At 40.7% G+C, this 26,754-nt stretch overlaps 1 protein-coding gene across 1 annotated transcript in view; it reads left to right on the forward strand.

Annotated features, from left to right (window-relative positions):
* SEC31A (SEC31 homolog A, COPII coat complex component) overlaps positions 1–26,754 on the forward strand; it is a 1,704,034-nt gene that overhangs the window by 1,509,081 nt on the left and 168,199 nt on the right. Inside the window, exon 26 of the mRNA XM_044060384.1 lies at positions 23,469–23,507. Within this exon, the coding sequence (XP_043916319.1) occupies positions 23,469–23,507 (39 nt within the window). The remainder of the gene's footprint in view (positions 1–23,468; positions 23,508–26,754) is intronic.

Consider the following 26,754-nt stretch of genomic DNA (forward strand, 5'->3'; position numbering starts at 1 on the left):
ACCTGTGAAAATGAGACTCCAGTAGTCATATTTCAATTTAATTTGTAATTTGATGTGGGAAAATTTCCAGTAGCTTAATGAATTTAATCATAGATTGTGATATATCTATTTGTAGAGCATAGAAGTTACTAAAAACTGTTACTGGTAAAATGTGTACTGAAGTATGAGTCGTTGAATCAGACAAAGTACAACATAATATGCAAAAAGAACCCTGCTAACTGTTTAGTGATTTCTTTTCTATTTCAATTTTATTTATCTCCATTAACATTCAGGGCATAAGAACACTTTGTTTATTCTAAGAATGGATTTTTGTGGATTTAATATCCATCTTCCTGGTGAATACAGTGGATAATGTATTTTTGTAAAGAGTGTTAGAAAGTTGTTTGCTAGCAAAGGCATAATTTCTTGCTACCAAAACCTGAGTTGTGGCTTCAACATTCCAGGTGTAACTTCTTAGTTTAGGGTTTATGGTAAAGAACCAATTTTGACAGCCATTGACATAAAGAACATTTAGTCTATTTGCAGACTTTTCAGAAGAGGCATTAGAGAATGCAGTTTACTTGTTCTATTGCTTCAGGTTTGTGTTACAGTCCTTAAAGAAAGCTTAAATAAAGACATTCTTATTTTGAGGAAAGCTTTTAACAATGGAACAAGGTTACTCGCAATAAGACCCTGTACAACATGTTACAATCAAGGAGAGTTTTTATTTTTATGAGGCTGTCTTAGACAAAACAAAGATAAGTAAGTACAAATGTCTGTTTGTATTAACATGTTCGTACTTGGGGCCAATTGGAGTTTCTTTTAAGGACATCAGTTTATAATGCATTACTTTTACAAGCGTTAACAAGGAATTCAAGCTACTCACTCATGTAGTCTAGAGCTTTATGCGGCTAGAAAAATACACAGCTTGACTGACTAGTGTTGAGATACACAATATAAAAAAGTCATTTTGAAAAGTAACCCATAAGAAATAGTAACAGCAAAAAGGTCTTAATTTGATGGACCCGAGCGGTAGGTAACCCATTGGTATGAATGACCTATCTTGCACATCTCTTGCATTTCACGTCCTCATTCTCACCAAGTTGACCTCCGTTAGTCCATACCAGTGCCCTTGCATTTGGGTTAAGGGTAAAGGTACCAGCAGATTACCCAAATGTAATGACTGCAACAGTGAATGCACTCGAACATCTACATTTATGGTAAGTGTACATAAGTGCGCTTTTTTATTGCTTACATAGTTAGAATGTCATCCATCCAGGAACCTTCTAGAGACTGTATTTCATAGTGTTTCTTCAGTGTCCATTTTGTGAACTGGAAGTGTCACACGTTGCTGTTTTGCCTGGGTCATCATAGCATTCTTAATGGCTGCTGCTACTGTCAGTGCTTCAGCTCAGTGTCCTGGTGACTCTGGTGGGAGATGCCTAGGAGGCCTGCCTCCTGACCAGTGCCTTCCATTGATGGACTTTAGCCCAGACCAAAGGGTCAGTTTGAAAATCCCAGACAACAGCAAGGTAAACACAAAGTAAAGTTCTTGGAGACCAGTAGTTAAGGTTTCTAGCCATGCTTCTTTAGAATCCACTGTTGCTTTTGTTGTATCTGTTCCTTCACCTGGTTCTCAGCATCTTCAGACTTGAGTTTGAGCAGAGAAGCATCTTTATGGAGACTTCGTATGTAAGCTGCTATCTCCTCTTGTTTGTTGGGCCTCTTGAAGCTCTGTTAGCTTGCAAAGAATGAGCAGGTTATTGATTCCCTTTGCTTCAGTCACTGTTAACATTTGAGATTATCTCTCAAGTCCCTTCATACTCATCAAGGCCTTTCATACAAATTTTGCAATTTCAGTTCTGGTACCATTAGTTAACATGGAAGTCTATTCTTTGAATGGTAATTGAACCATGAGGGGGCGGTGGCTGTATAGAAGATGTATTCTCCGGGTGCTCTGGAGTCTTCCCACCTCCCAACGATATGCTAGTTGAGTGGCTATATTAAACTGTCCTTATAATTATATGTTACATTTGACTTTGTGGCCCAGACCAAAGAGCCTATAGATCAGCCTACTTACTCTTAAAGTACTTAAATATTAATGAATTACAAGTAATTTATATGTTAAGAGGCTTAAGTCTCTGGGGTTTTCTGCTAGGTCTTGGTTTTTATTGGCTAACAGATTACCTTAGCTGTTAGTGGTCTTTGATTTTTCTCAGTTTTGCCCTATTTTATCTCAGTATCTTCTCTGTCCTTCATAAAATTAATGATCCTATTGCAAAGCATTTTAAATAGCACCAGTAATTACATTTAAAGACTTTTTATTCTTCAGAAAATATATGTTAAGATGACTCATTCTTGACATTTGGGTGAAGAGGTTGAGAGCTATGCAGAATAGTCATTTATCCTTTGCATACACCTGGATTCCTGTGGGTCACAATGATTGGATGAGGGTAGGTGGTTAAGTATATGTCTCTTGCAAGTCTTCTTGCATTCCAGAGCTTGAGGTTTTGAAATGTTCTTTTGGAAAGAGATATAGTTCTTGAGTCCTCTTCTATTTTCTTTTTTCTCCCAAGGTTTCCTCCTTTACATAGGCTGTTATGCAATTAATTCCATTTTGGCTTGATCTGTTCCTTGTCCTCCTCCTAAGAAGCATGTTATTTCTATTTTGGAACCATTTCTTTTTAGTTTTTTTCCTTTTTTAAAGAATGCATTTTATTAGACTTATTAACACCCTGATAACAGACCCTTTTGTGCCTAGGAAGGCAGACTGTTGGTAATGGCCTCTGCTAAAACAGGAATATGCAAACAGAAAAAAATGAAGTCTGTCTATTCCACTAATAAATACAGCCTGCATCATGATAGCTGCCATATGTCTTTAGATTTTTTTCAACTTCCAGTCTCTCAGAGAGTTTCTTAAATCCATTATCCTTTATCTCCTGTGTGGCATTAACTGGCAGGATTTTCCACTTGTCAGCCAACTTTCCCTGGAAAAAGAAAAAATATATACTCCAGCTTAAAATCCCTTTTAGTCACTTTGCATCCTCTGTTTGTTGTTATCATCAGTATTAACCTGTCTTTTGCAGCCTTTCAAAATCCTTTGCTATTATTCCTGTACTCTTCTCTGGAATATGCAATTCTCAATTCTTCAGTTTAATTTCATAGATGAAATCCTCAACCTTCCAGTCATTGTATTAATTGTGTTCTACTCAGCCTCTAGCATCTGTATTTGTGTGCATGCACACCCTCATATGTATACATACAGATGTAAGACATTTTATCAAATGAACAAAAAAAGGGCTGCCAAAGATTGATAAGATAAACACTCAAATTCTCGAGAAAAAAAAAAACTTTGTCCTTCTATTCAATGTTGCAGTATTCTTTACATATGGGAAATCCTCCACCCAAGTGACTTGATGTCTGGCCAGCATGCAACAGCTTTTAACTACTGCAGGTATGTGGGACGTTGCACATATGCGCTAGCAACGTCAGCCGTAAAAGGACATCCGCACATACAGTCCTCAGAACTTTTCTGCTGCCGTTCAGAACGCTTAACTCGTACATCGGTCTTCTGCCTAATTCCTTTGGTTGCTGCCAGCTTTCAGATAAGTGCCCCATCTGGGATTTATTTTTTAACTACTGCCTTTTGTACTTAGTTCATGCCATCCAGGAAGGGCAAGTGTACGTGTGGAAGGCAGATTCCACATAAGGACAGCCACAATCTTTGTCTTTTCTGCTTGGGCCCCAGTCACGACCATTGCTCTTGTTCCGTCTGTCAGGCCTTTGTCCCAAAAACTTTGCGTAGCTGGCTTTTGGCTTTGGATCTTTACTTTGAGAATCAACAAATTAAACGTCTGGCTAAAGACGTTATGGAGGGTTTTGTGAGTCCTTTGAGCCGATTTTGAAGAGGAAAGTCAGTAAGCCTAGGCCTGAATCCTCTTCAGCTGTGCCTCTTTCCAGTGATGTATCCCTTGGTTAGTGAAGGCTCAGTGTTATGTTCGGAGGTTGGATCCAGTTCATCAGTGGGTGCCCCTTTGGAAGCCATTAAGGAGTCCAACCTTGGCACATCCTCAGAGGCAGTGCAGATGTCCATTTCAGAAGGACAGGGGAAACCACAGCTTATTGTGATTGAGGGTCAAGGGATGTCCCTCTTACTCCAGTTAGAGAACAGATTCCGGAGTCTGTTGCAGAAGTCAGGCCTATGTCTTGTTCTTCCGCAACTCATCATGCTGAAATGCATGTTAAGAAAAAAACAGAAAACCAAATATCCTTGGGCCCCTTCCTCTCCACAGAGGATCGATCGATAACAAGATAGACACTCAAATACTCTGGGAAAAGAAAAAAAAAAACTTTTTTTTCACCACACATACTTAGCTAATTATATATGCCAACTCAGATCGTACTACAGTGGAGAAAGGGCAAATTCTCAGATTTCTGACATTTTACGATCTCACACAAAAAGCCGGGACTGTTTCAGCAGGCTTTTGCTTGGCTATACTGGCTTTTTTATATGAATTGTTGATTAAAATAATGTTTACATGGATTTCTAACATGTTACTGAACTAACAAAATATCAACCCCACTAAAACAACGTTCACAAATGATCAGCACTCAAAAAAAATATCCTATATCCATATTGACTCACTTTCTGCTGCTTGGAAGGATTGCAGAGTTGTACATTACTGTGAACTGGCATGTCAAATTTCCTGCACTTAGACAAGAAGGAGAATCTGCATTCAAGGTGGGGATAGATGAGGATGCCTTTGCAGGGAATAGCTTGAACATCCTCAAGACTGGGCAGTTGCCAGAGGATAGACAAAGGGTAAAAGTACAGGTGTGTGTGTGTGTGTGTGTGTGTGTGTGTGTGTGTGTGTGTGTGTGTGTGTGTGTGTGTATGTATATATTTGTTTACCAGAGTAGTGCATTGATCAATATTGACTAATTTCAGGCTCAGCCTGGGTGAAATTCAAAACATTTCACAAACAAATATAGAAATGTAAGCAATAACAGAATAGTTCAGACTAATTACACAGAAAAATGTGTATATACATTCCAGTGAACTAGCAGAGTGCAATGTATAATCAAGCAGAGTGTAATGTACAATATGTACATTAGTTTCTAAAGTGGATCAGTCATCAGTGAATCCTTTTTCAAAACAGGTTTATTGTTTTAACATATAAGAGAAATATCATAACAATTTTATACAAGTAATTAAAAATAGGTATTATTATAATATTCAACAAAACAACTAAAGTATTTACAAAGACATCCACTACAATCAGATCAATTAATTAAACTAAAATACCATGTTATTGAAATTAAAATGTTTTTAACAAATTTTGTAAATTATCCCATACAATATAATAAGATGTTTTTCTATTTGTTCTTGTCCTAATTGTGTTTATTTCCATATGGCACACTATATTCATAACATTTTAAATTCATTGAGCGAAGGAGGTGTATCTGAAATCCAATTTCTAGTTATTATTTTCCTAGCCACTGCTAGAATAGACCATAACAAGGGAAGCTTAACCTTTTTAACACTTTGAGGTACAGGTGTGTTGAATAATATAAGAGATTTAGAAATAATGAAATTATCTGTAAAAGAGCCTGCAAAATTCATTAATTGACTTCCAGTATTCTTTCAATTTTATACAGTCATAAAACATATGAGCCCAGTCAGCATTAATTTCTACATTACATCTCTTACATAAATTATCTTTATTATTTATTTTATTCATCATCAAAGGTGTATAAAAGATCTATGTAAAAATTTCCATGTATAAAATGTATAAAGTCTCCAGACAATGGAAGACGTAGTTCTATAAGCAGATTCCAATATATATTGTTTATCTTGTTGATTTGGTGGGTCCCCATTAATAGAAGTGAAATAATTCCAGTATGAATCTACACTGTAAAAAGTTTCTTGTCTGATAATTTTATGTATGTATGAAAGTTTACCTTTATCAGAAACTTTATGTTGTAAATTTAATATCAAGTAATCAATCAGTGTTGGAATAGATTCTTTAACTGTTATAGACATTAGATCTATTTTATTAATGAGATGTTGTCTAAAGGTCTGAACCTCTAACCAGCAAGTTTCTCTTAGATCAAATTCTTGTTTTTAGAAATCTAGATTTTTAACTTTATTATCAGATATCAACTGATACCAGTACTTTAGATCATTATCTATAGTTGAATGAGTTCCTTCAGAAGTAGATGACAAAAGCATACCCTGAGTATACATTATAGGGAATACAATAAAATTCCATTCCCTATACTTAGGGTGCATGAATATAAAGTTCGATAACTAATAATAATATTTAATGGGTAACAAACCATATGTTTAGGTGTAATAGGTGAAGTACAAAATTCCTTTAGTAACCATAACATGGAGTTATTTACAATCATATTTTTATGTGTTAAGGAGATTTTCATGAAGTGCATACTAATTAGCTCCCAATAATCTTTGCATTTTGTGACATATGACTGATCTATTAATAAAGTAATAACTTTTACAATAGAAGAGATAGTATATAAATTAAAGTCTGGAAAAGAAATACCCCCTTGAGACCAGCTATTAGTATGTTTCTTTAATGCAATCCTAGGTCTATTAGGTGCCCATAGGAAATTTAACATTAGTGTATTCAGTTTCTTGATAATTATTTTTGTAGGTGGAAGTATTATTGATTGTATTAAGTATAAAATCTTGGGAAATGTTATCATTTTAATAATTGTAAGTCTCTCCTCCATAGTAAAAAACATATTATTCCAGGTATTAAAAAGATTTTGTATATTAAGAAAACAGGTATTATAATTATTATATATAATAGATTTAATATCTTTAGATAGTATTATACCTAAATAAGTTATCTGACCTGAATTGAGTACATATTTAGTGAAATCACTAATGAGAATATTTTTTCGTGTATATATAGGTAGTATTTTAGTTTTTTCTTCATTGAATATTAAACCAGAAATACTTTTAAAATTCATCATTTTATCAAATAGAGACTGCATAGAAGAATTAGATCCTGCTGATGTAATTAGAACATCATCTGCAAAAAGTTGAATTTTGGATGTTGTATTTTCATCTATTTCAAAACCCTCTATGTCAGTACTGTTTATGATCAAATTAGCCCAAGGCTCCATTACTAAAGTGAATAATAGTGGAGAAAGTGGACATCCTTGTTTTGTACCTTTAAGAATGGGTATTTTTTGTGAAACATATGTTCCTACCTTAATATAAGCCAACGTTCCTTTGTATAAATGCTCAATTAGATTTACAAATGCATCTGAGAAGTTTGTGCACTTCATTAAGGTAAACAGATAGTCCCAGCTTACTGAATCAAATGCTGAACTTATATCAAGACTAATAAGTGTTAAATCTTTCTTTTTCCTATTTGCAAAATCTATTAATGTTAAAGTTCTTCTTATATTATCAAAAGTATTTCTATTTACAATGAAGTCTGTAATCATCAGTGAATCCTGAGAGAGGAGAGAAGACTCAGAAAGGAGATAGGTTTGGTGATATATCCTGTGTTGAAGCAGGAGGATTTAGTGTGGATGAAGTGCTTTTTCAATTACATTCTGACTTTGGATTAAGTGTTGATTTCTTTACTGTCGATGGGGAGAGCTTGATAAAGAGTAGGCCTGAGAGGGGAAAGCATGTGCAGTGGAGTTTGGTTGTAGGGGTGGTATGAGTTGGTGCAGCTTGAATGGTGTTTCACATTGTATGAGTTTTTTATGAAGTCTAGCTGCAAGGAAAATAAATGTATGGAGTTAAGAGTAGTTTGTAGAGTTGAGATCTTAAAAGTAGGTTAGATCTTTGTTTTATAGGTAGTCATTTGGCTTTTTCTAGGGTGATACAGTGATGCTTACAGAAAGGTAGGTTTGTAATTAGTCTGCAGATGCTGTTAACGATAGTCTAAAGTATGACTATGTTCTTTTTAGCGACAGAAGCAAAAATTGTGAGCCCATATTCAAGTTGAGAAAGGAGAACTCCTTTGCCAGTGGCTGCTCTGTCTGGTTGGGATACAAAAGGGAAAACTTCTTGGCCCAGAAGAAGAAGGAGTTTATGTTGAGTAGCACTTTGTCTATGTGGAAATGGAAGTTTAGTGACTGATCACGCCTTAGTCCCAGGGTTCCTATTATAAGAACGAAAATTTAAAATCGCAAATGGCTTAAAAGTGAAAATGGCGTTCTTTGAAATAGGTATTGTGAGGGTAATGCTCCCCACACCCCCCACTAATTACATATACCAACTCTGAGATCACACTACAGTGAGGCAAGGGCAAATTTTCTGATCTTCACTGTACCGTGATCTCACAATAGTGATTTTGAAGAATGGCATTTTCGAATTGTCAGCAGTTCGAGATTTTGACTTTTTGTCGATCTAATAGGGACCCTTTGTCCTGGGTATTTGAAGGTGGAGGTTGCCTCTGTGGAATGGTTGTGTAGGTAAAACATAGATGCTTGGTGATTTTCCTGTGTAGTACAAAAAGCATAGATGTTATGTTTTCCATATCTAGCCTTCAATCTTGCTGTTTGGGTTCGAGCTGATCTGCTCCAACTCGCCATACACTATAGCTCGAGAGTTTTACTGGCTCAAGGCTAGCCCTATCCCAGCATGCCTAGCGATAGTTACCCAGTTTGCCGCGTCAAGATTGCAGATACTGGCTCAGGCTAAGTGTTTTTTCTCTTACTATATTTTTGAACAAAATTTTCTAGTTTAGCTTATCTATTTTGTTAACTGTAGTTGTCCTTGTATTTCTAACTATCCCTGTCCCGTCTGAGTGACTTGCTTTTGTGTGGATTAACCATTTTTCTCTCTGGCCTTTCCCCTCTTCCAAACCCATTTAAATTAGAGGGTTCTTCTTCCTTTTCTTGCCTTTCCTTTAACTTTTAAGGAGTTGCCGTTTAAGTTGGAGGCTCTCCTAAGGTGGAGAGTTCGCTGTTTAACTTAGAGGCTCTCACCCCCCTTCTCTGTTTTCCTGTCTGTTAAAAAAAAAAAAAAAAAAAAAATGTTTTTGTCTGTTAGTGCATAGTTTTCTTATTAGTAGTCTATAGCTTTAGACATAGTGCTTTTCTCTGTTATGTCCAAGGATACTGCCAAGGATTCTAAACCTTCGGGTTTCAAAAAGTGCAACTCGTGCTGCCAAAAGATGTCCCTTACCGATGGGCACACGAGTTGCATATATTGTTTAGGACCTGTTCACCTGCAGGATTCATGCTCTATCTGCCATGCTTTTAGTTCACGAGTTCTGCAAGAGAGAAGAAACAAGTTAATCTTAAGAGGTTTACTGAAGAGCCCCTTTGATGCTGCTATGGAGGGACTTAGTCAAGCCTTAATCCTCTTGGCTCTGAGTTTGGACCCTAAGGACAAAGGCAAATCACAAGCTAAGTCAGATGCGACAAGACATCTTTGCCTCCATCTGTGTTTTCAGAGCCAGTAAGGTCCCATAAGCGTTCCAGGTCTCTTGCCTTGGAACCCGGTGCAGTCTGCGCCACAGTCTCCATTATTACAGTCTGTGGCGGGCAGTCACTGGTCTTCAAACAATTCCTCTTGGTCATCCAGGAGCCTCTCAGATGATGACATGGAGAGGGTGGTAAAGAGGCTTCTTAGGACACCAGCATTAGCCAAAATAATTTCGGGCCCATCTCAGACGGAAATGGTGCTGACAGCCCAAACAACACCTGTCTCAATTCCTCCTCCGACTCCTCTGAGTTCGGAGCCAGAGTGTATGGAAGTCGTAGCGGTGGAACCGTCGGTTCCAGTAACCTCCTCTGGTCTTTTGGTTCTGACTACCACTCCGATCTCCTCGATACCCCTTCTATCGAGGGATCTGGGAGCCGACACTCCCTCGGCTCTGAGGGGGAGAGAGGCATCGGACCCTTGTCCGACCCTACTCTCCCTCTCGGAGCTTCTGCTCAGGTTAGCTCGGCTCCTACATTGGCCTCGGAGCTGTTGCCCTTGGTTCAGAGGAAATCTCTTGCTTCTTCGGAGCCGGAGAAGATTCATTCAGTCGGGACCACTATGCCTTCGAGGTGATGAGGAGCATGCTGTCTGCTGAGACAGCTCCACCCTTGGCTCCATTGGCTCCTTTGCCTTCATTGCCGGTGTCCACCTCCGAACCTCCCCTCCGCCCCAAGCATAGGGAACCCATGCTCCAGGACGCCCCATTGGGCGATCCCACCTCATCTGAAACCTCTCCTGAGCAACCCTTGGAGGAGGTCCATCGAAAGAGGACTGCAAGAGGAAGCATATGGACGCGCATGATACCTTGAGAGCAGACACAGAGTTGAATGACTCAGAAGGGTCCCCACGGTCCCCACTGAAGATGTCAGTTTTTCAGATATGTTAGAAATCCTTAGACAGAGGGGTGACTGGAAGTCCCTTGCCCCTTCTGAAGACGAGTCAGTGTACCTGGATGCATTCGTTTCCCAACCCTCCACTTCTTGGGTATCTCCTCCTTTCGACCCACTATTGCACGTAGTGAGTCGGAAGGCTTGGAGCTCTCCAGACACGATGGAACCAGTTCCGCGGAGGCCCAATAAATTCATTACAGCCACTGAAGACAGGCTGTTCTTATCTAAAGGTGTTCCCATTGATGCTATGGTGGTGGCAGCAGCCACCAAGAAGGAATTAGCGGAAACTTCTTCATCTGTCCATCCTAATAAATAGTCTCGTAAGATGGACAGATATGGGAATTGTATGTTTTCTTCAGTGACCTTTACACTCAGGTCGCTGAACTATTTGTCTCACTTTACAAGGCTTCAAAAGGATCTCCTCAAGGAGTTAGGAGATACCTTACAGGATCCTACAGCTGCGGGAGCCTCAGACAAGGCGGCTTCTCAGCTTGCGATCTTGATTTCAGTGGTTAACTCCTCCATGCGGCTCATTTCTTATGCAGCTGATGGGGCGAACAGGGCAGCAAGCACAGGGGTAGCCTTATGCAGACACTCCAGGATGCACCTTTGTCATTTTGCAGAGCACTTCAAGCCTTCCTTTACCAATGCCCCATTTGATGGCTTGTCCCTGTTCGGGCCTCAGGTAAAAGAGACTCTTACCAGGTGTGAACAGGATGGCAAAACTCTCTCTGCTGTAGGAGTATGTTTTTCTGCTTCATCTAGGCCTTATCCTAAAGGCCAGAAGAGCGGGAAAATCTGGTTACGGAAATCCCAGGGAGCTTCACCTGACACACGTGGAGATTTTTCCCCCAGGGACAGAGGAGGAAATAATGGAAGATGACCTCGCGAGGGGGTGTCCGTAGAATCAGGACGACAGAGATACCTTCTCTGGTAGGCCCTTCCAGCACTCCTGAAGGGAGGCCCGACTGTCCGACTCCAGAAACAGTCAGGGGGAGATTATCCTTGTACCCAAAAGCCTGCCAGACAATCACAGAAGCTACATGGGTACTATCCATAATATCAGGAGGTTACAATATCCCCTTCACCCAACTTCCCCTGTCAAAAAGACAATACTCCATCCCAGATGTCCCACCCAGGCTTCAGGATCAAGTAAACCTAGAGGTTCAAAGGTTGCTAAGAAAAAGAGTCATCCAGGAAGTCCCAGCAGACCAAAACGGATCCGAACTTAGTCAAGGTTCTTTTAGTTCCAAAGAAAACAGGGGACTGGAGACCCATTTTGGATCTCAACAGGCTGAACAAGTTTGTAAAGAAAACAAAGTTCGGATGGTAACACTTCAGTCCATTTTTCCCTTTCTGGGACAGGACAATTGGATGTGCTCTATCGATCCCCAGGTTGCGTACTACCACATAAAGATGGACAGACACTCAAGGAGATATCTGTGCTTCTGGCTGGGAGCCAGTCATTACCAGTTCAGAGCTGTGCACTTTGGTCTCACCACAGCCCCAGGGTGTTCACCAAATGCATGGCAGCAGTTGGCTCACCTGATGCGCCAGGAATTCAGGTGTTTCCATAGCTAGACAACTGGCTCCTTACTGCCACCACTGAGCATTAGCTAATCAGGCAAGGGAATCCACAATCCGCTCTCTGTTCTCAACTTGGAATCACAATCAACTTTGAAAAATCTGCCTTGTTGCCTTGTCAATATGTTACCTTTATAGGAGCAGATTTAGATACAAGGCCCATGATAGCAAAGCTGCCTCAAGAAAGGAGTCTCTCTTCTCCGCCAAGTTGTCATGATGTTCACACAAAGAGAATTCAAATTAAAGCAGTGGAATTGTCCTCAAGGTTTGATGGTGGCACCAATCCTGGTCCCTATGGCTCGCTTCCACATGAGAATTCTACAGTGGCTTCTCTTTGCACAATGGTCATTCCAGGATTTACCAATACACCACATCAGATTCTGATCACGGAATCTTGCAAAAGGGATCTGGAATGGTGGCTTCACTCCCCTTCATGGTGACATTAGGCAGGCTGTTTGTCCTCCCCTGTAGCCACTGTGACCATGGACACTTCCCTGATAGGGTGGGGGGCATTTTCAGGGAAAGACTGCCCAAGGCACATGCACAGATCAAGAATCACATCTGCACATCAATGTTCTAGAGTTGAGAGCAGTGCTTCTGGCGTTGCAAGTACTTTCAGGACTCTCTCCCTCTAGGGACTATTGCAATTCAGACCGACAACATGTCATTAGTCTGGTGCGTGAACAGGCAGGGCAGAACCAAGTCCTACCCCCTTTGTCGAGAAGCCCTCAGGGTCTGGCAATGGGCTGTGTCATCCCAGCATTTTCTGTTAGCAAGTCACATCCCCGGGAAATCCAAAGTGATAGCGGACAAGCTAAGCAGGGCAATATTATTCCCTCATGAGTGGTCTCTCAAACAATAGGTTATGGAGTTGATTTTCTGCAAATGGGGCCAGCCTTGCTGCGACCTTTTTGCCAGCCACATCAATTCAAAATGCAGAAGCTACTTTGTCCTAATACCATCTCCCAGTCATCCCCCGAGAGACGCACTTTTACATGATTGGCCCTCTGGTCTCCTTTATGCATTTCCACCCTTCCCATTAATACCCAGATTTTTACAGAAAGCGAAATCACTCAGAAGGACTCTTATATTCATAGTCCCCTACTGGCCTCGACAGATTTGGTTTCCGTTTCTCCATCATCATCTGTTGGAAGATCCATGGATCCTGGACCCAGTTCTGGACCTTCTGACTCCCCCGTCATGGGATCTTCATCCTTCTCTGCAGTCCCTCAAACTGACTGCTTGGCTAATCCACTTCCCCTAATTGCCAGGCTTCATTCGATTTCAGAAGATACAAGACAGATTCTTTTATCTTCTCACAAGCCATCTACCAGGAAATTATGTGGCAGTAAATGGAAAAGGTTCTCAGTTTGGGCCAACGCGCAGAACATTGACCCTTTCCGAGCTCCACTATCTTCGATCTTAGAATTTCTAACAAAGATTTTAAAAGAAGGGGCAGCAGTGGCGTTCTTCATATGAGACCTCGATAAAAATTCCCTTTTCTCCCTGGGATTTAAACCTTATGCTGTCTCAAATTATTATTCCCCCTTTTGAACCAGCATCTTCTTGTGATTTAAAATTTTTATCTTGGAAAACAATATTTCTTGTGGCCATTACATCTGCCCGCAGAGTCTCAGAACTTCAAGCATTATCTATCAGATCATCCAACATGATCTTCCATCCTGATAGAGTGTCTCTCAGAACAAACCCCTCATTTTTACCTAAAGTCTGTTCTGAGTCAAATATCAATCAGGTCATTGAACTGCCAGTCTTTTTCCCCAACCACTCAAGCAAATTGGAATATATGCTGCACAAACTTGATGTTCACAGACAGCTCAGATTTTATCTTGACAGAACTAAGGATATTAGGAAATCAGACCAACTTTTTGTATCCTCAGAAGCAAGAAAAGGCAATCCAGTGGCTAAAACAACTTTATCTACATGGTTATCTGATTGTATATCCTTTGTTTATGAGAATATGAGCATGCCTTTAACGCACAAACCAAAAGCTCATTCTACCAGAGCTGTCTCTACCTCTTCTGCTTTTCAAGCTAAATTGCCCCTTGACAATATTTGCGCTGCAGCCACTTGGTCTAAGACTCATACCTTTATCACACATTACAAAGTAGATAGGGCTTCAAGGGACAGGTCTTCCTTTGGTTCTACTGTGCTGAAGAACATACTCCCATGAGCCACCCAAGGTTGAGGGTGCTAGGCACGCTACCCATCAGTGAGAATAAACAGCGAGATTTAACTTCACATATAGAAGTTATGTACTTACCATAATGTTCTATGTGAGTTGTTTATCTCGCCTTTATTCTCACGTCCCTCCCTCCTTCCCCCTCCTGGCTGACTGTTGACTTAGAGGCTAGTACCATCCTGGTTATTCAATATTTCTTCTTCCCCTTTGGGAAGTGTTCTTTGTGCGTGTGTGTGTGTGTGTGTGTATATATATATATATATATATATATATATATATATTTATATATACGAGGGTATGTGTATGTTGTATATATGTATATACTGTTATTCGCTGCAAACAAGATCTGAGGTAATTCCAGCAGTGCAATGTGGGATAAGGGGCTTGGTCTCAAGCTACTGGCAAACCTTGAGCTTGCTATCGGCCATGTCGGAGCCGAGGATCTGCTCCGAACCCATCAGTGAGAATAAAGGCGAGATAAACATCTCACGTGGAACGTTATGGTAAGTACATAACTTCTATTTTTTCCGTACCTAGATGACCTGTTCATTCAGGCCTTGTCTTCAGAGATGTTGCTTCAGCATCTTCATTTGGCAATTTGTCTTCTTCAAAGTTTGGGGTTTACTGTAAGTTTTCAAAAGTCTTTCGCGACTCCTTCTCAGGATCATGTTTTCCTATGATGCTCCAGACAGTTCCAATGCTGGCATCCCTGCCTCCTCCCAAGGTTTTAACTCTGATTCCCTTCTTCCTCTAGTGTCAGTTTCAGACAGGGAGTTTCTAAGATCCTTGGGTTTCATGGCTTACACCATTCCTATGCTTCCTGGAGCCAAGCTGCATATGAGAAAGCTCCAGTTGTTTCTCAAGTCATTCCGGCTTCAACATTCTCATCCTTTAGAGTTTTTAGCCCCTCATCTTCCATACCACAAGATGGAACTTCAGTGGTAGATTCATCAGTTGTTCCTCAATCTAGGGCTTCCATTTCAACCTCCAGCCCCTTCTCAAGAACTTTTCACAGATGCTTTGGATGAGGGCTGGGGGCATCCTTCAGTCCTCTGAAAGTGCAGGCCCTTGGTTCTCTTCATCAAAAGAAGAGCTATATCAATGTCGGAGATGAGAGCTCTTTGGCTCTTCAGACCTTTAATTCCCTTTTCCTTCCAGAGCCCCTCAGAATTTTCACAGACAACTCTACAGTGATGTGGTATATCAACTAGCAATGGAGACAAGGTCTTATCTCCTGTGCAGGCTAGCTCTTCAGGTCTGGAGTCTAGCTATTTAATATCAGGTGACCCTTCAAGCAGTTTATACTCTTCAGCTCAAAACATAGTGGCAGACTCTGAGCAGATCAACAATGCAATCCCGCAAGTGAATGCTTCACAGGGATGTCTCTGGGCATTGTCCACCAGTGGGGTACTCCTGTAGTAGATCTAGTTGCCTCCCCTCTGAACAGTCAACTTCTTCTATTTTGCACCACCGTCCCATGCCCTCTTGCTTGGAAGATGGACACCATATCTTTTTCTTGGAAGGAGTTGTTTCTTTAAGCCTTCTCTTCCTCTCATTCTGAAAGCCTTGTTCAAGATAAAACATAATGCACCAAAAATCTTGCTGGTGACTCTCTTTTGGCCAAGACAGCATTGTTTCCCTCTTCTGCGTCTTGCCAAGGGCAGTCATCACAAGTTACCTCACTGGGTGAACCTACTCACACAAGGCAAGGGATCTCTCATCCATCCCCACCTCTCCACTCTTCAGTTGACATTGTGGGAAATAGAGTTTTGATTCTCTACAGACACCTTTTTCTGAGGACATGCTTTGGGTCCTCTAGGAGGTCAGAAAATCCACTCCTAAGATATTCTGCTTATCTCACTTATCCAAATGGAAGAAGTTTTCTGTTTGTTGTCTTGTAACCTGGATCCTCTTACTGTGGATGTTTCTTTGGTTCTCTCTTATTTGTGTGATTTGCTCAATACTGCATTGGCATATTCTTCTGTTAAGGCTCGCTTTTCAGATATCTCTGCTTTTCTACCCTTGACCTCCCCCTTTAGCCTCTAGAATTGAGTCAAAACAATTTCTTAAAGGTGTCCTTCATGTTAGACCTCCCAGGAAGCTTGTCCCTCCTTCGTGGGACCTTAATTTTGTTTTGGAAAACTGACCCAGGCTCCTTTTGAGCCTGCTGCTTCAGCTTCCTTATAGCACTGTTCTTCGAAGGCTGTTCTTTTAACCCTTACTTCTGCCAGACGGGTGTCTGAGCTGCAAGCCCTTATGGCTGTTCTTCCTTTTTTAGTTCTCCGTAAGGACAGGGTGTCCCTTCATACTAATCATTTTATGCCCAAGGTGGTTTGAGTGGTCTCTTAACCAATCTATTCATTTGTCCACTTTTTTCCCTTCTCTGCAGTTTGCTATTCGGAAGGTTTTGCATACCTTGGATTTGCATAGAGAACTCCGATATTATTTGGATAAGTCTAAAGTTTTTCATAAATCTGAACAGCTTATTGTTTCTTTTCATCCTAGGTCATTAGGTGTGGATGTTTCCAAGCACACCATTTCTTCTTGGATTTCTAAAGCAATTTCCTTTTGCTGTTCCTTTCATGGGAATAGCGTTCCTTCTGTTAAGGCTCATTCCACTAGGGCTGTAGCTTCTTCTGGTGCATTTGTCAAGGGTTTGGATATAATTCTGTTCTTGAGACAGCAACCTGGACTTCTGTGCATACCTTTACTAAGCATTATAAATTGAATCTGTTTTCTGCGGCCAAAGCCAGTTTTGCCAAGGACATTCTCCATAGCTTCCTAGAGGGCTCTGATTGCCCTTCCTCCTCCCAGTCATCTTCCTGTGCTTTTGATCTATCTGTATTGTAAAGAATACTGCAACAGTGACATGGAAGGACATAGTACAGTTGTGTAAAATCTTACCATAACAGTAGATGTTCTTCTCTTCACTGTTACAGTATTCTCTCCCTCCCTCCTCCCCCGGTCCTTTTTCCTTCTGGATGTGTTTATCTAATCTTACTTTCTTTCCTAATGGGGCTTTTCAGTACTAACGATGGTACATCCATATGTCAGCTTTATGCCCCACGCTGTGCACGGGGAATATAGGTGTGACATACAGCGTACCCTTCACAACCAAAAGGCTTTGGTGTACTGGCTGGAATTCGGGCTGCCCTTTGCAGGGAATCTCTATTGTAAAGAATACTATAACAGTGATGAGAAAGACATCTACTGTTATCGTAAGATTTTACACTGTTTAAGTTGATTGTTTATTCTCCCTATGTCACGCACCGCTGCTGCACTGTTTTAAGCCTTTGTGAGGTATCTCAGCTGCATTGTTTCCCTTAACAGCACTCCTGTTTAAGTGAGGCCCTTCCTTGCAGCTGCTGTATTGATTTTATCCAGCCCTCCTCACACTTATAGGTACTCTCCTTAGATAGTACCCATTCTTCTTTCCATGACATCCCTTCCACAGATTCTGACAACCATGGACAGACAATTTCCTATGGTTTCTTCTGCTAGTCTGGTTAATATGGGCATCCTGAGACAGTGCAGTGACTGCCTGTATACACAGAAAACCCTCTACTACTACCACCTAGGAACACAATATGCGAGAGATGCATTTACATTAAGAGCCTAGAATCCTTGCTGTCACAATCACAGGCCGGTACATCTGGCACTGAGAAGGTTGTCTGTACAAGCTTGTACAACACACTCCTACCTATGTGAAGGTTCTCAACAAAACATACCTAAACAAGACACCCCTCTGAAGCAAAACACACATGCACATCACAACCCACAGCACTGAGCACCACATACAGTACACATGCCTGTCTCTCTCAGCCTCTAAGGACCAGCCACAAACCCAGCATACTAGTCTTAGGAGGCTCTATCGTGAGAGACACAAATGTGCCCCCCACCAGGCTAGACCAGGAGAAAGTCACTGTAAGTTGCTTGTCAGTTGCTAGAATCCACCATATCACGCACGCACGCATGCACTCAAGTCTCTTAACAACGGGTACTGCTATGACTCTGTCATAGTGCATGTTGGTGTGAATGATTTGAGACGTACCACTCTGGACTATATGTAGAAATACATGATTGAGCTTGCTGAATGTGTGTCCCAGGCAGGTATGTCCCTAGCCTTAAGCAGCATCCTACCATCACCCAGAAGGATGCCTCAATACAAACAGAAAATGATTGACTAACAATTGGCTTAGTTTCTGGTGCCATTCCAAGGGGATCCAGTACCTGACAGCCTGGGAGGACATGACTGACACCACAATGCTTTGCCAGAGATGGCCTTCATCTGTCACCCTGGGCTTTGGCAAAGGCTCTTGCCTCCCACATAGTGCCTTTTAGGCGAAGTCATGAGCATAAAATTACCAACTAGAAAAATTTGTCTAAATGAAATTTAAAGGTCATGCTGGTAAACACTAGCAGCCTTAGCATGAAACTGCACTCTTTGCAAGCATTCCTCGCCCTGGAGGATGCTGACATTTGTGCAGTCATTGAAACCTGGTTCAAAGCTGCGGAGAGCACCCCAGCCTTACCAGGTTACTCATCCTACCACACTTTCAGACCCCAAACTGAGGGCTACAAAGCCAAAGGAGGTGGAGTTTCAATATTTATCAAGGACATACCACACCTCCAGGCTGGTCAAAACAGTATGACGCACAGGAGACACTCCAAGTGCAGATAACTGTTGACAAAACACCTGTTCAAATCATAGCTAGTTACAGACCCCCAGCCATGACTCAGGATGCCCACTCCACCTATCTGGACTTACTTGAATCCATCAGGATTCACTCCTCTATCCTTATCATGGGTGACTATAGAGTGGAAAACCTATTCTAGCCCAAACATGAATGCCCCGAGATTCCTCAACATCATCAATGCCAATGCATTGGATCTGCTGGTCGACACCCCCAAGAAATGTGAAAATATCCTGGACCTGGTACTAACCAGCATGAGTAGTCACTGTAGTACCCCTACAGTGTCATCCCCTTGGTGTAAGATCTGACCAGAAAACGATCCCTTTCGAAGTCACCATCTTCCCTGACCCCCCTCTCCCCATCAGGGTCAAACAAAAAAACTCTTCCAAAGCTGACTAGAATCTCCTGAGAACAGGTATAAGCAGCTTCACAGCCACCGTTCCTTCAGTTGGAACTATCACTAATGTCTAGGTCTACACCAAAAAACTGTATGAGCACCTACATAGCTGCATGGACTCAGCAATACCTGACAGGACCAAATCATCTTCCTTAAGGAAGAGCAAACCTGTCTGGTGGACAGCAGCAATAAACAAACTCTGTAATGAAAGGAAAAATTTGCTGTCCAGGGCCAAGAAAGAGCAGGTGCCAAGTTGGAAGCAGACTCTGCTTTGGCTGAACAAGCAAATAAGGTCCCTGGTGAAATCCTCCAAGACTAACTTTGAGTCCAGATTGGCCACATCCACTAAGGACAATCACAAGGCCTTCTTCACATATGTCCACAATCTTTAACATCCAAATCTGCTCTGAACTGGTGGTCAAGAACACCACATACACAATAGCTTTAGATATAGCCAACCTGCTGGCAGACAGATTCATTGAAAACTTCACCCCCTGTCCCCCTTATCAGTAAACCAGGACATCCCCAGCACCTGCCCTCCCCCACTCATCACCAGGGAGCAGGTCTTTAATGCCCTCTTAAAGGCAAAAAACACAGCCTCCATGGGACCTGACAACATTTTTGGCTACAGCCTACATGAACTCAGACATGAGCTCTCAGGACCATTAGGCACCCTATTCAACCAAAGTGTGAGCACCGGCTTCATCCCAGCTGGATGGAGGACAGTCACTGTCGCCTCCCTTCACAAAGGCGGAGCGTCCAGTGACCTAGGCAGTTATAGGCCCATCAGCCTTAACTAGCCTGATCTACAAGGCCATAGAACACGTTATCATGGACCTTATAAACAAGGACATTGGCAACCTCCAAGCACTTGAACCCACAAAGTTTGGTTTTGTCAAAGGGAGATCATATCTGTTAAACTTGGTCTAATTCTTCGAAACAGTCACCAAAGCCATGGACGAGGGAAGATGGTGCTCACTGCCTACCTTGACCTTACCAAAGCTTTTGACACTATTCCACACTCGAGCATAATAGATAAACTCTTCCAACTAGGCATCAGCCTGTATGTTACCAGATGGGTAGCTAACTGGCTCACTGATAGAACTCATTCAATCAAATAGGGGAAGCCATCTCTAGTAGTAGACCAGTAACAAGCGGCATACCCCAAGGATCGGTCTTGTGGCCTCTACTGTTTGAGATATACTTTTCTGAGGTGCAAGCCAAAACCAGCGGTCTGTGGCTGACCAAGTTTGCAGATGACTGCAAGCTGGGAGCTGTCTTAAATTCCCATAGTGATGCGAACATCCTTCAAGAGGGCCTTACCCAAACTAATGACTGGTGCTAGAAGCATGGCCTCAAACTGAATGCCAAGAAATTCATCATTATCCCCTATGGGGGAAATGGTGACCCACTAATTATCACATTAACAAACAATGTGCTAAGCATGTAGTCAGCTGTGAGGGACTTGGGCAGCCAGGTTGATAGCAACCTGAGTTTTGACCACCACGTTGCCTCCATTGTACAGAAAGCTTTCTACATGGCCCACCTCATAATTAAGGGTATTTCATCCAGGAACAAGGAGGTCATAACATCCCTGTACTCCTCCCTTATGATAAGGGCCTTATCAGACCCATTATCGAGTACAGTGCCCCTTTGGCATGTACCCTGCCAAGCACATGCAGCAGCTGGAGAGACCACAGAGGTTCCTGACCAGGAAAATCTAGGGTCTCAAACACCTGTCCTATACAGATAGTCTAAAAGCACTGTCCCTCTACTCAGTGTCATACAGACTGCTCAGAGATGACCTATGTCTGGCATACAAGGCCATCTCAGACCCAGTCTTGATGGAGTTGCTGCATATCTGTAAGACTCTACTCGCACAACCTGCATGCAAGCAGGCCTGGTATGTGACATTAATAGACCTTGTTGGTGCAATAGATTTGTGTCCCAAAGACTCCCCCCATCTGTGGGATAGACTGCCTCTCCATGTCAAGCAGAGTACCTCACTAGCCCTCTCTAAGAGGAACCTGGACGATTGGATGGGAAACAGAAAATACACCCCTGGGATCCCACCTGTGTCCCTGCTGGACAGGGGAAACAGGTGCTTACTTTGTGGGAACATGGGCAAAATTCTTGGCTAGACTTTAGGGCCTCTGGGCCAGTAGCCTAGTATTGTCCTGTGAATCTGTAGAACAAGGTGGCTTAAGATACCTGTTTGAAGCAATATTTTGGAGCCATGCAGTTTAGGCTCGTATACATAACAGAAGAAGAGGGTTATAAGTCAAAGTGGAAAAGGATGATGAAATAGTGAGAGTGCAAGAAGTAACGAGAGAGTAGGATTTTGTATTGCAGGTCCTTAGAGAATGACAATAACCATATAAAATATTCCTTAAGTAATAGAAAGTATTCTGGAAATAAGCCAACACAGGAAAGGAGAGTTTTACCAATAAGGATGACTGTAAGTAGGGGGATAGAAAGTAGGCAAGATGGAACTGGAATTTATTAGCAAATGAACCAAGGTTTTGGGAGAAAATAACTGGGGAAGGAAAATCATAGGGTCGAATCAGGTCAAACAGAAGTGTAGACCTCGGGTTGGAGGCTGTCTTCTTTACCAGTAGACCGGTATTAAATGAAAGACCAGCTCTGGTTGAGTTTATAGTTGAGTCTAGAATAGTAGATGCAGTTACAAAAGGGATAATTAGTAGGGTATATAAAATAATGCAAGATAACTATAAGAATCTGTCAGAAGAGTTTAGAATTGTTATGGCTAGGCTTGTATAGGCCCTAGGGCCGATAGCCTAGTGCCAACCTATGAACCTAAAAGACTAGGAAAAGAGAATGGATAGGCAGTATACAAAGGACAACGGGGAAATTTGTATAGCTCCTAACAAAATATAGGTGGTGTAGGATTTTTGCATGTAAATGTCTGTGCACGTGTTTTTTACCCCAAGTAAGCTTCAGAGAATTTTCCACTTGTAGATGGTATTTGTTGGAGGTATGGCAGGAAAGTGACTTTACTTATTAACATGTTTTTTGGGGGAATGCAGTAAGCTGTTAGACTTTAATATTCCCTACATGGTACTTTGTCAAAAATGTTGGGAGGGAGATTAATTATTGTAACTAGGAAAATGTATTCTTTTGAGTAGGGATATAGAAACTGAATTGCCTAGTCATAATAAGGTCTTAATACATTTAATACTGCTGTGTGACAAAAAATAAATTAAAATAGAAAATGGAAATCAGAGTCTTAAACCATGCATAACAGAATTATTGAATGTTGTGAAGGAGGTAAAATAATTGGAGGTGGGATCTTTAGAAAAGGGAAGGGGCAAACTACATGGAATTAGAGTGCCTTCTGTCTGGAGTCTGCATGTCCTCCCCACAGTTGGGTGGGCATTTTAAAGACATGTGTAAATGGGCATGCCTTCGTTGAAGGTTGAACGTCAAGCTGGCACCTCGACGTTCGTGAAAATCTACAGCCAATCATTAGCAGACCGGAGTTCCACTGTGGCGACCCCTAACCGGGAAAAGCGGAAAGACAAACAACAACAATGCATGTAGCATAATGTTTAGGAGAAAAACTGAAATTTCAGGAAAGAAAAGACTTGAATTTGTGCAATGTTAATTTCCTTTTTAATTATTCAATTTATATATGTACACTACATGAAAAGGAAAAATATTTGTAATGTTTTTTTAATAACTGTGTATATCCTTGTTACTGTTTAATATGTGAAGTTAATAACAGTGACCATAAAATATCCCACATAAAATCCAAACCAAAGGGGGAAAAAGTTACACAGACAAACTATTTTTGTGCAAAATCTATACTCTCTGTTTTAGGTGTGATACTGCTATATATGTCTAGGGGATGTGTTGATATTTTTATTGGGTATAATTCCCAGTCTTGCAGCATTCCTAAAGGGTTTGGTTTTCTAAGTGTCTCACTCAAGTGTTTGTGGTAAAACACTTGAAACAAGTCCACTGACTATTCCTATGTAAGGTAAAATCTAAAACACTCAGTAAATGTGACCAAGTGAAATGCTGAATTTGCTTACTAGTTTTTGGCCTTGGTTTGTAGTAAGTATAGCACAGCTACTGCTTCAGCTGTAGTATTAACATTTGTAAAATGTAATAAAAAAAGTTAGTTGGTATCCACATGCTTAGCACTACTTGGCATACAACAGTATTACATGGAATAGCGTTTTGTTTTGTTTTTTTTTTTAGTTACTTTTGATTTCATTTGCAGGAGACCAAACGACCCAAAGCCAGACTTCTCTCTTGGAAGGTGATCATTAGCATCCTTGTATTGGTTTTAGAAGGTTATCATATGTGAATTAATTACATTAATTAATAGAACATAATTTCAATCATTGAATACACAATTAAGTCACAATGATTTTAGTGATTATGTAATCAGTCTTTGATTGACAAAGGTGATTGTCGCTTTGTGATTTTTGCTTGCTTGTTTGTGCTGTAATGATTTTTTCTTTCTGTATTCAAAGTATGTGGTATATCTCTGTTGAGAAGTTTTCACACAGCAAAACTATGAAAGATTTTGACATTCTGCCTTGACATTATTTTGTTATGATTACTGGAGTCATACTCCTGACACTTAGGTGTCTACAGTGTCACTTTAATGGTTTCCACCACACATACGCATATCAATTTAGTACATAAAGTCCAGATATAGATGCATAGTGGGACGTTATTCCAGTCTTAATGTTTATCCAGAAGCAGAATTAGCGGGCAAGAACGGGTGCATCATGTAAATGTATTTAAGTTTTATATTAGATAAGCTTGACAAATAAAGTAGCAGAACATTTTCTGAACTGTCAGTGAAGTGCTGCCATTTTTTTGGAACCAATAATGGAAAAGAGTGGTCACATGTTGGGTATAACATGCCATAGATCAGCACATCTAATCCACTGGTTTAGTTTGATGAAATTTTATTAGGGAGTGATATGTCAGTGTGCTTTAATAATAATTGCAGCCGATTATCACAGTGTTTAAGTCACTGTGATATCTGAAGCATTCCCTACCTGTGAAAATGAGACTCCAGTAGTCATATTTCAATTTAATTTGTAATTTGATGTGGGAAAATTTCCAGTAGCTTAATGAATTTAATCATAGATTGTGATATATCTATTTGTAGAGCATAGAAGTTACTAAAAACTGTTACTGGTAAAATGTGTACTGAAGTATGAGTCGTTGAATCAGACAAAGTACAACATAATATGCAAAAAGAACCCTGCTAACTGTTTAGTGATTTCTTTTCTATTTCAATTTTATTTATCTCCATTAACATTCAGGGCATAAGAACACTTTGTTTATTCTAAGAATGGATTTTTGTGGATTTAATATCCATCTTCCTGGTGAATACAGTGGATAATGTATTTTTGTAAAGAGTGTTAGAAAGTTGTTTGCTAGCAAAGGCATAATTTCTTGCTACCAAAACCTGAGTTGTGGCTTCAACATTCCAGGTGTAACTTCTTAGTTTAGGGTTTATGGTAAAGAACCAATTTTGACAGCCATTGACATAAAGAACATTTAGTCTATTTGCAGACTTTTCAGAAGAGGCATTAGAGAATGCAGTTTACTTGTTCTATTGCTTCAGGTTTGTGTTACAGTCCTTAAAGAAAGCTTAAATAAAGACATTCTTATTTTGAGGAAAGCTTTTAACAATGGAACAAGGTTACTCGCAATAAGACCCTGTACAACATGTTACAATCAAGGAGAGTTTTTATTTTTATGAGGCTGTCTTAGACAAAACAAAGATAAGTAAGTACAAATGTCTGTTTGTATTAACATGTTCGTACTTGGGGCCAATTGGAGTTTCTTTTAAGGACATCAGTTTATAATGCATTACTTTTACAAGCGTTAACAAGGAATTCAAGCTACTCACTCATGTAGTCTAGAGCTTTATGCGGCTAGAAAAATACACAGCTTGACTGACTAGTGTTGAGATACACAATATAAAAAAGTCATTTTGAAAAGTAACCCATAAGAAATAGTAACAGCAAAAAGGTCTTAATTTGATGGACCCGAGCGGTAGGTAACCCATTGGTATGAATGACCTATCTTGCACATCTCTTGCATTTCACGTCCTCATTCTCACCAAGTTGACCTCCGTTAGTCCATACCAGTGCCCTTGCATTTGGGTTAAGGGTAAAGGTACCAGCAGATTACCCAAATGTAATGACTGCAACAGTGAATGCACTCGAACATCTACATTTATGGTAAGTGTACATAAGTGCGCTTTTTTATTGCTTACATAGTTAGAATGTCATCCATCCAGGAACCTTCTAGAGACTGTATTTCATAGTGTTTCTTCAGTGTCCATTTTGTGAACTGGAAGTGTCACACGTTGCTGTTTTTGCCTGGGTCATCATAGCATTCTTAATGGCTGCTGCTACTGTCAGTGCTTCAGCTCAGTGTCCTGGTGACTCTGGTGGGAGATGCCTAGGAGGCCTGCCTCCTGACCAGTGCCTTCCATTGATGGACTTTAGCCCAGACCAAAGGGTCAGTTTGAAAATCCCAGACAACAGCAAGGTAAACACAAAGTAAAGTTCTTGGAGACCAGTAGTTAAGGTTTCTAGCCATGCTTCTTTAGAATCCACTGTTGCTTTTGTTGTATCTGTTCCTTCACCTGGTTCTCAGCATCTTCAGACTTGAGTTTGAGCAGAGAAGCATCTTTATGGAGACTCGTATGTAAGCTGCTATCTCCTCTTGTTTGTTGGGCCTCTTGAAGCTCTGTTAGCTTGCAAAGAATGAGCAGGTTATTGATTCCCTTTGCTTCAGTCACTGTTAACATTTGAGATTATCTCTCAAGTCCCTTCATACTCATCAAGGCCTTTCATACAAATTTTTGCAATTTCAGTTCTGGTACCATTAGTTAACATGGAAGTCTATTCTTTGAATGGTAATTGAACCATGAGGGGGCGGTGGCTGTATAGAAGATGTATTCTCCGGGTGCTCTGGAGTCTTCCCACCTCCCAACGATATGCTAGTTGAGTGGCTATATTAAACTGTCCTTATAATTATATGTTACATTTGACTTTGTGGCCCAGACCAAAGAGCCTATAGATCAGCCTACTTACTCTTAAAGTACTTAAATATTAATGAATTACAAGTAATTTATATGTTAAGAGGCTTAAGTCTCTGGGGTTTTCTGCTAGGTCTTGGTTTTTATTGGCTAACAGATTACCTTAGCTGTTAGTGGTCTTTGATTTTTCTCAGTTTTGCCCTATTTTATCTCAGTATCTTCTCTGTCCTTCATAAAATTAATGATCCTATTGCAAAGCATTTTAAATAGCACCAGTAATTACATTTAAAGACTTTTTATTCTTCAGAAAATATATGTTAAGATGACTCATTCTTGACATTTGGGTGAAGAGGTTGAGAGCTATGCAGAATAGTCATTTATCCTTTGCATACACCTGGATTCCTGTGGGTCACAATGATTGGATGAGGGTAGGTGGTTAAGTATATGTCTCTTGCAAGTCTTCTTGCATTCCAGAGCTTGAGGTTTTGAA

Source organism: Protopterus annectens, chromosome 2.part0, assembly GCF_019279795.1.
Source record: "Protopterus annectens isolate FY-2018-M chromosome 2.part0, PAN1.0, whole genome shotgun sequence".
NCBI classification, from domain to species: domain Eukaryota; kingdom Metazoa; phylum Chordata; order Ceratodontiformes; family Protopteridae; genus Protopterus; species Protopterus annectens.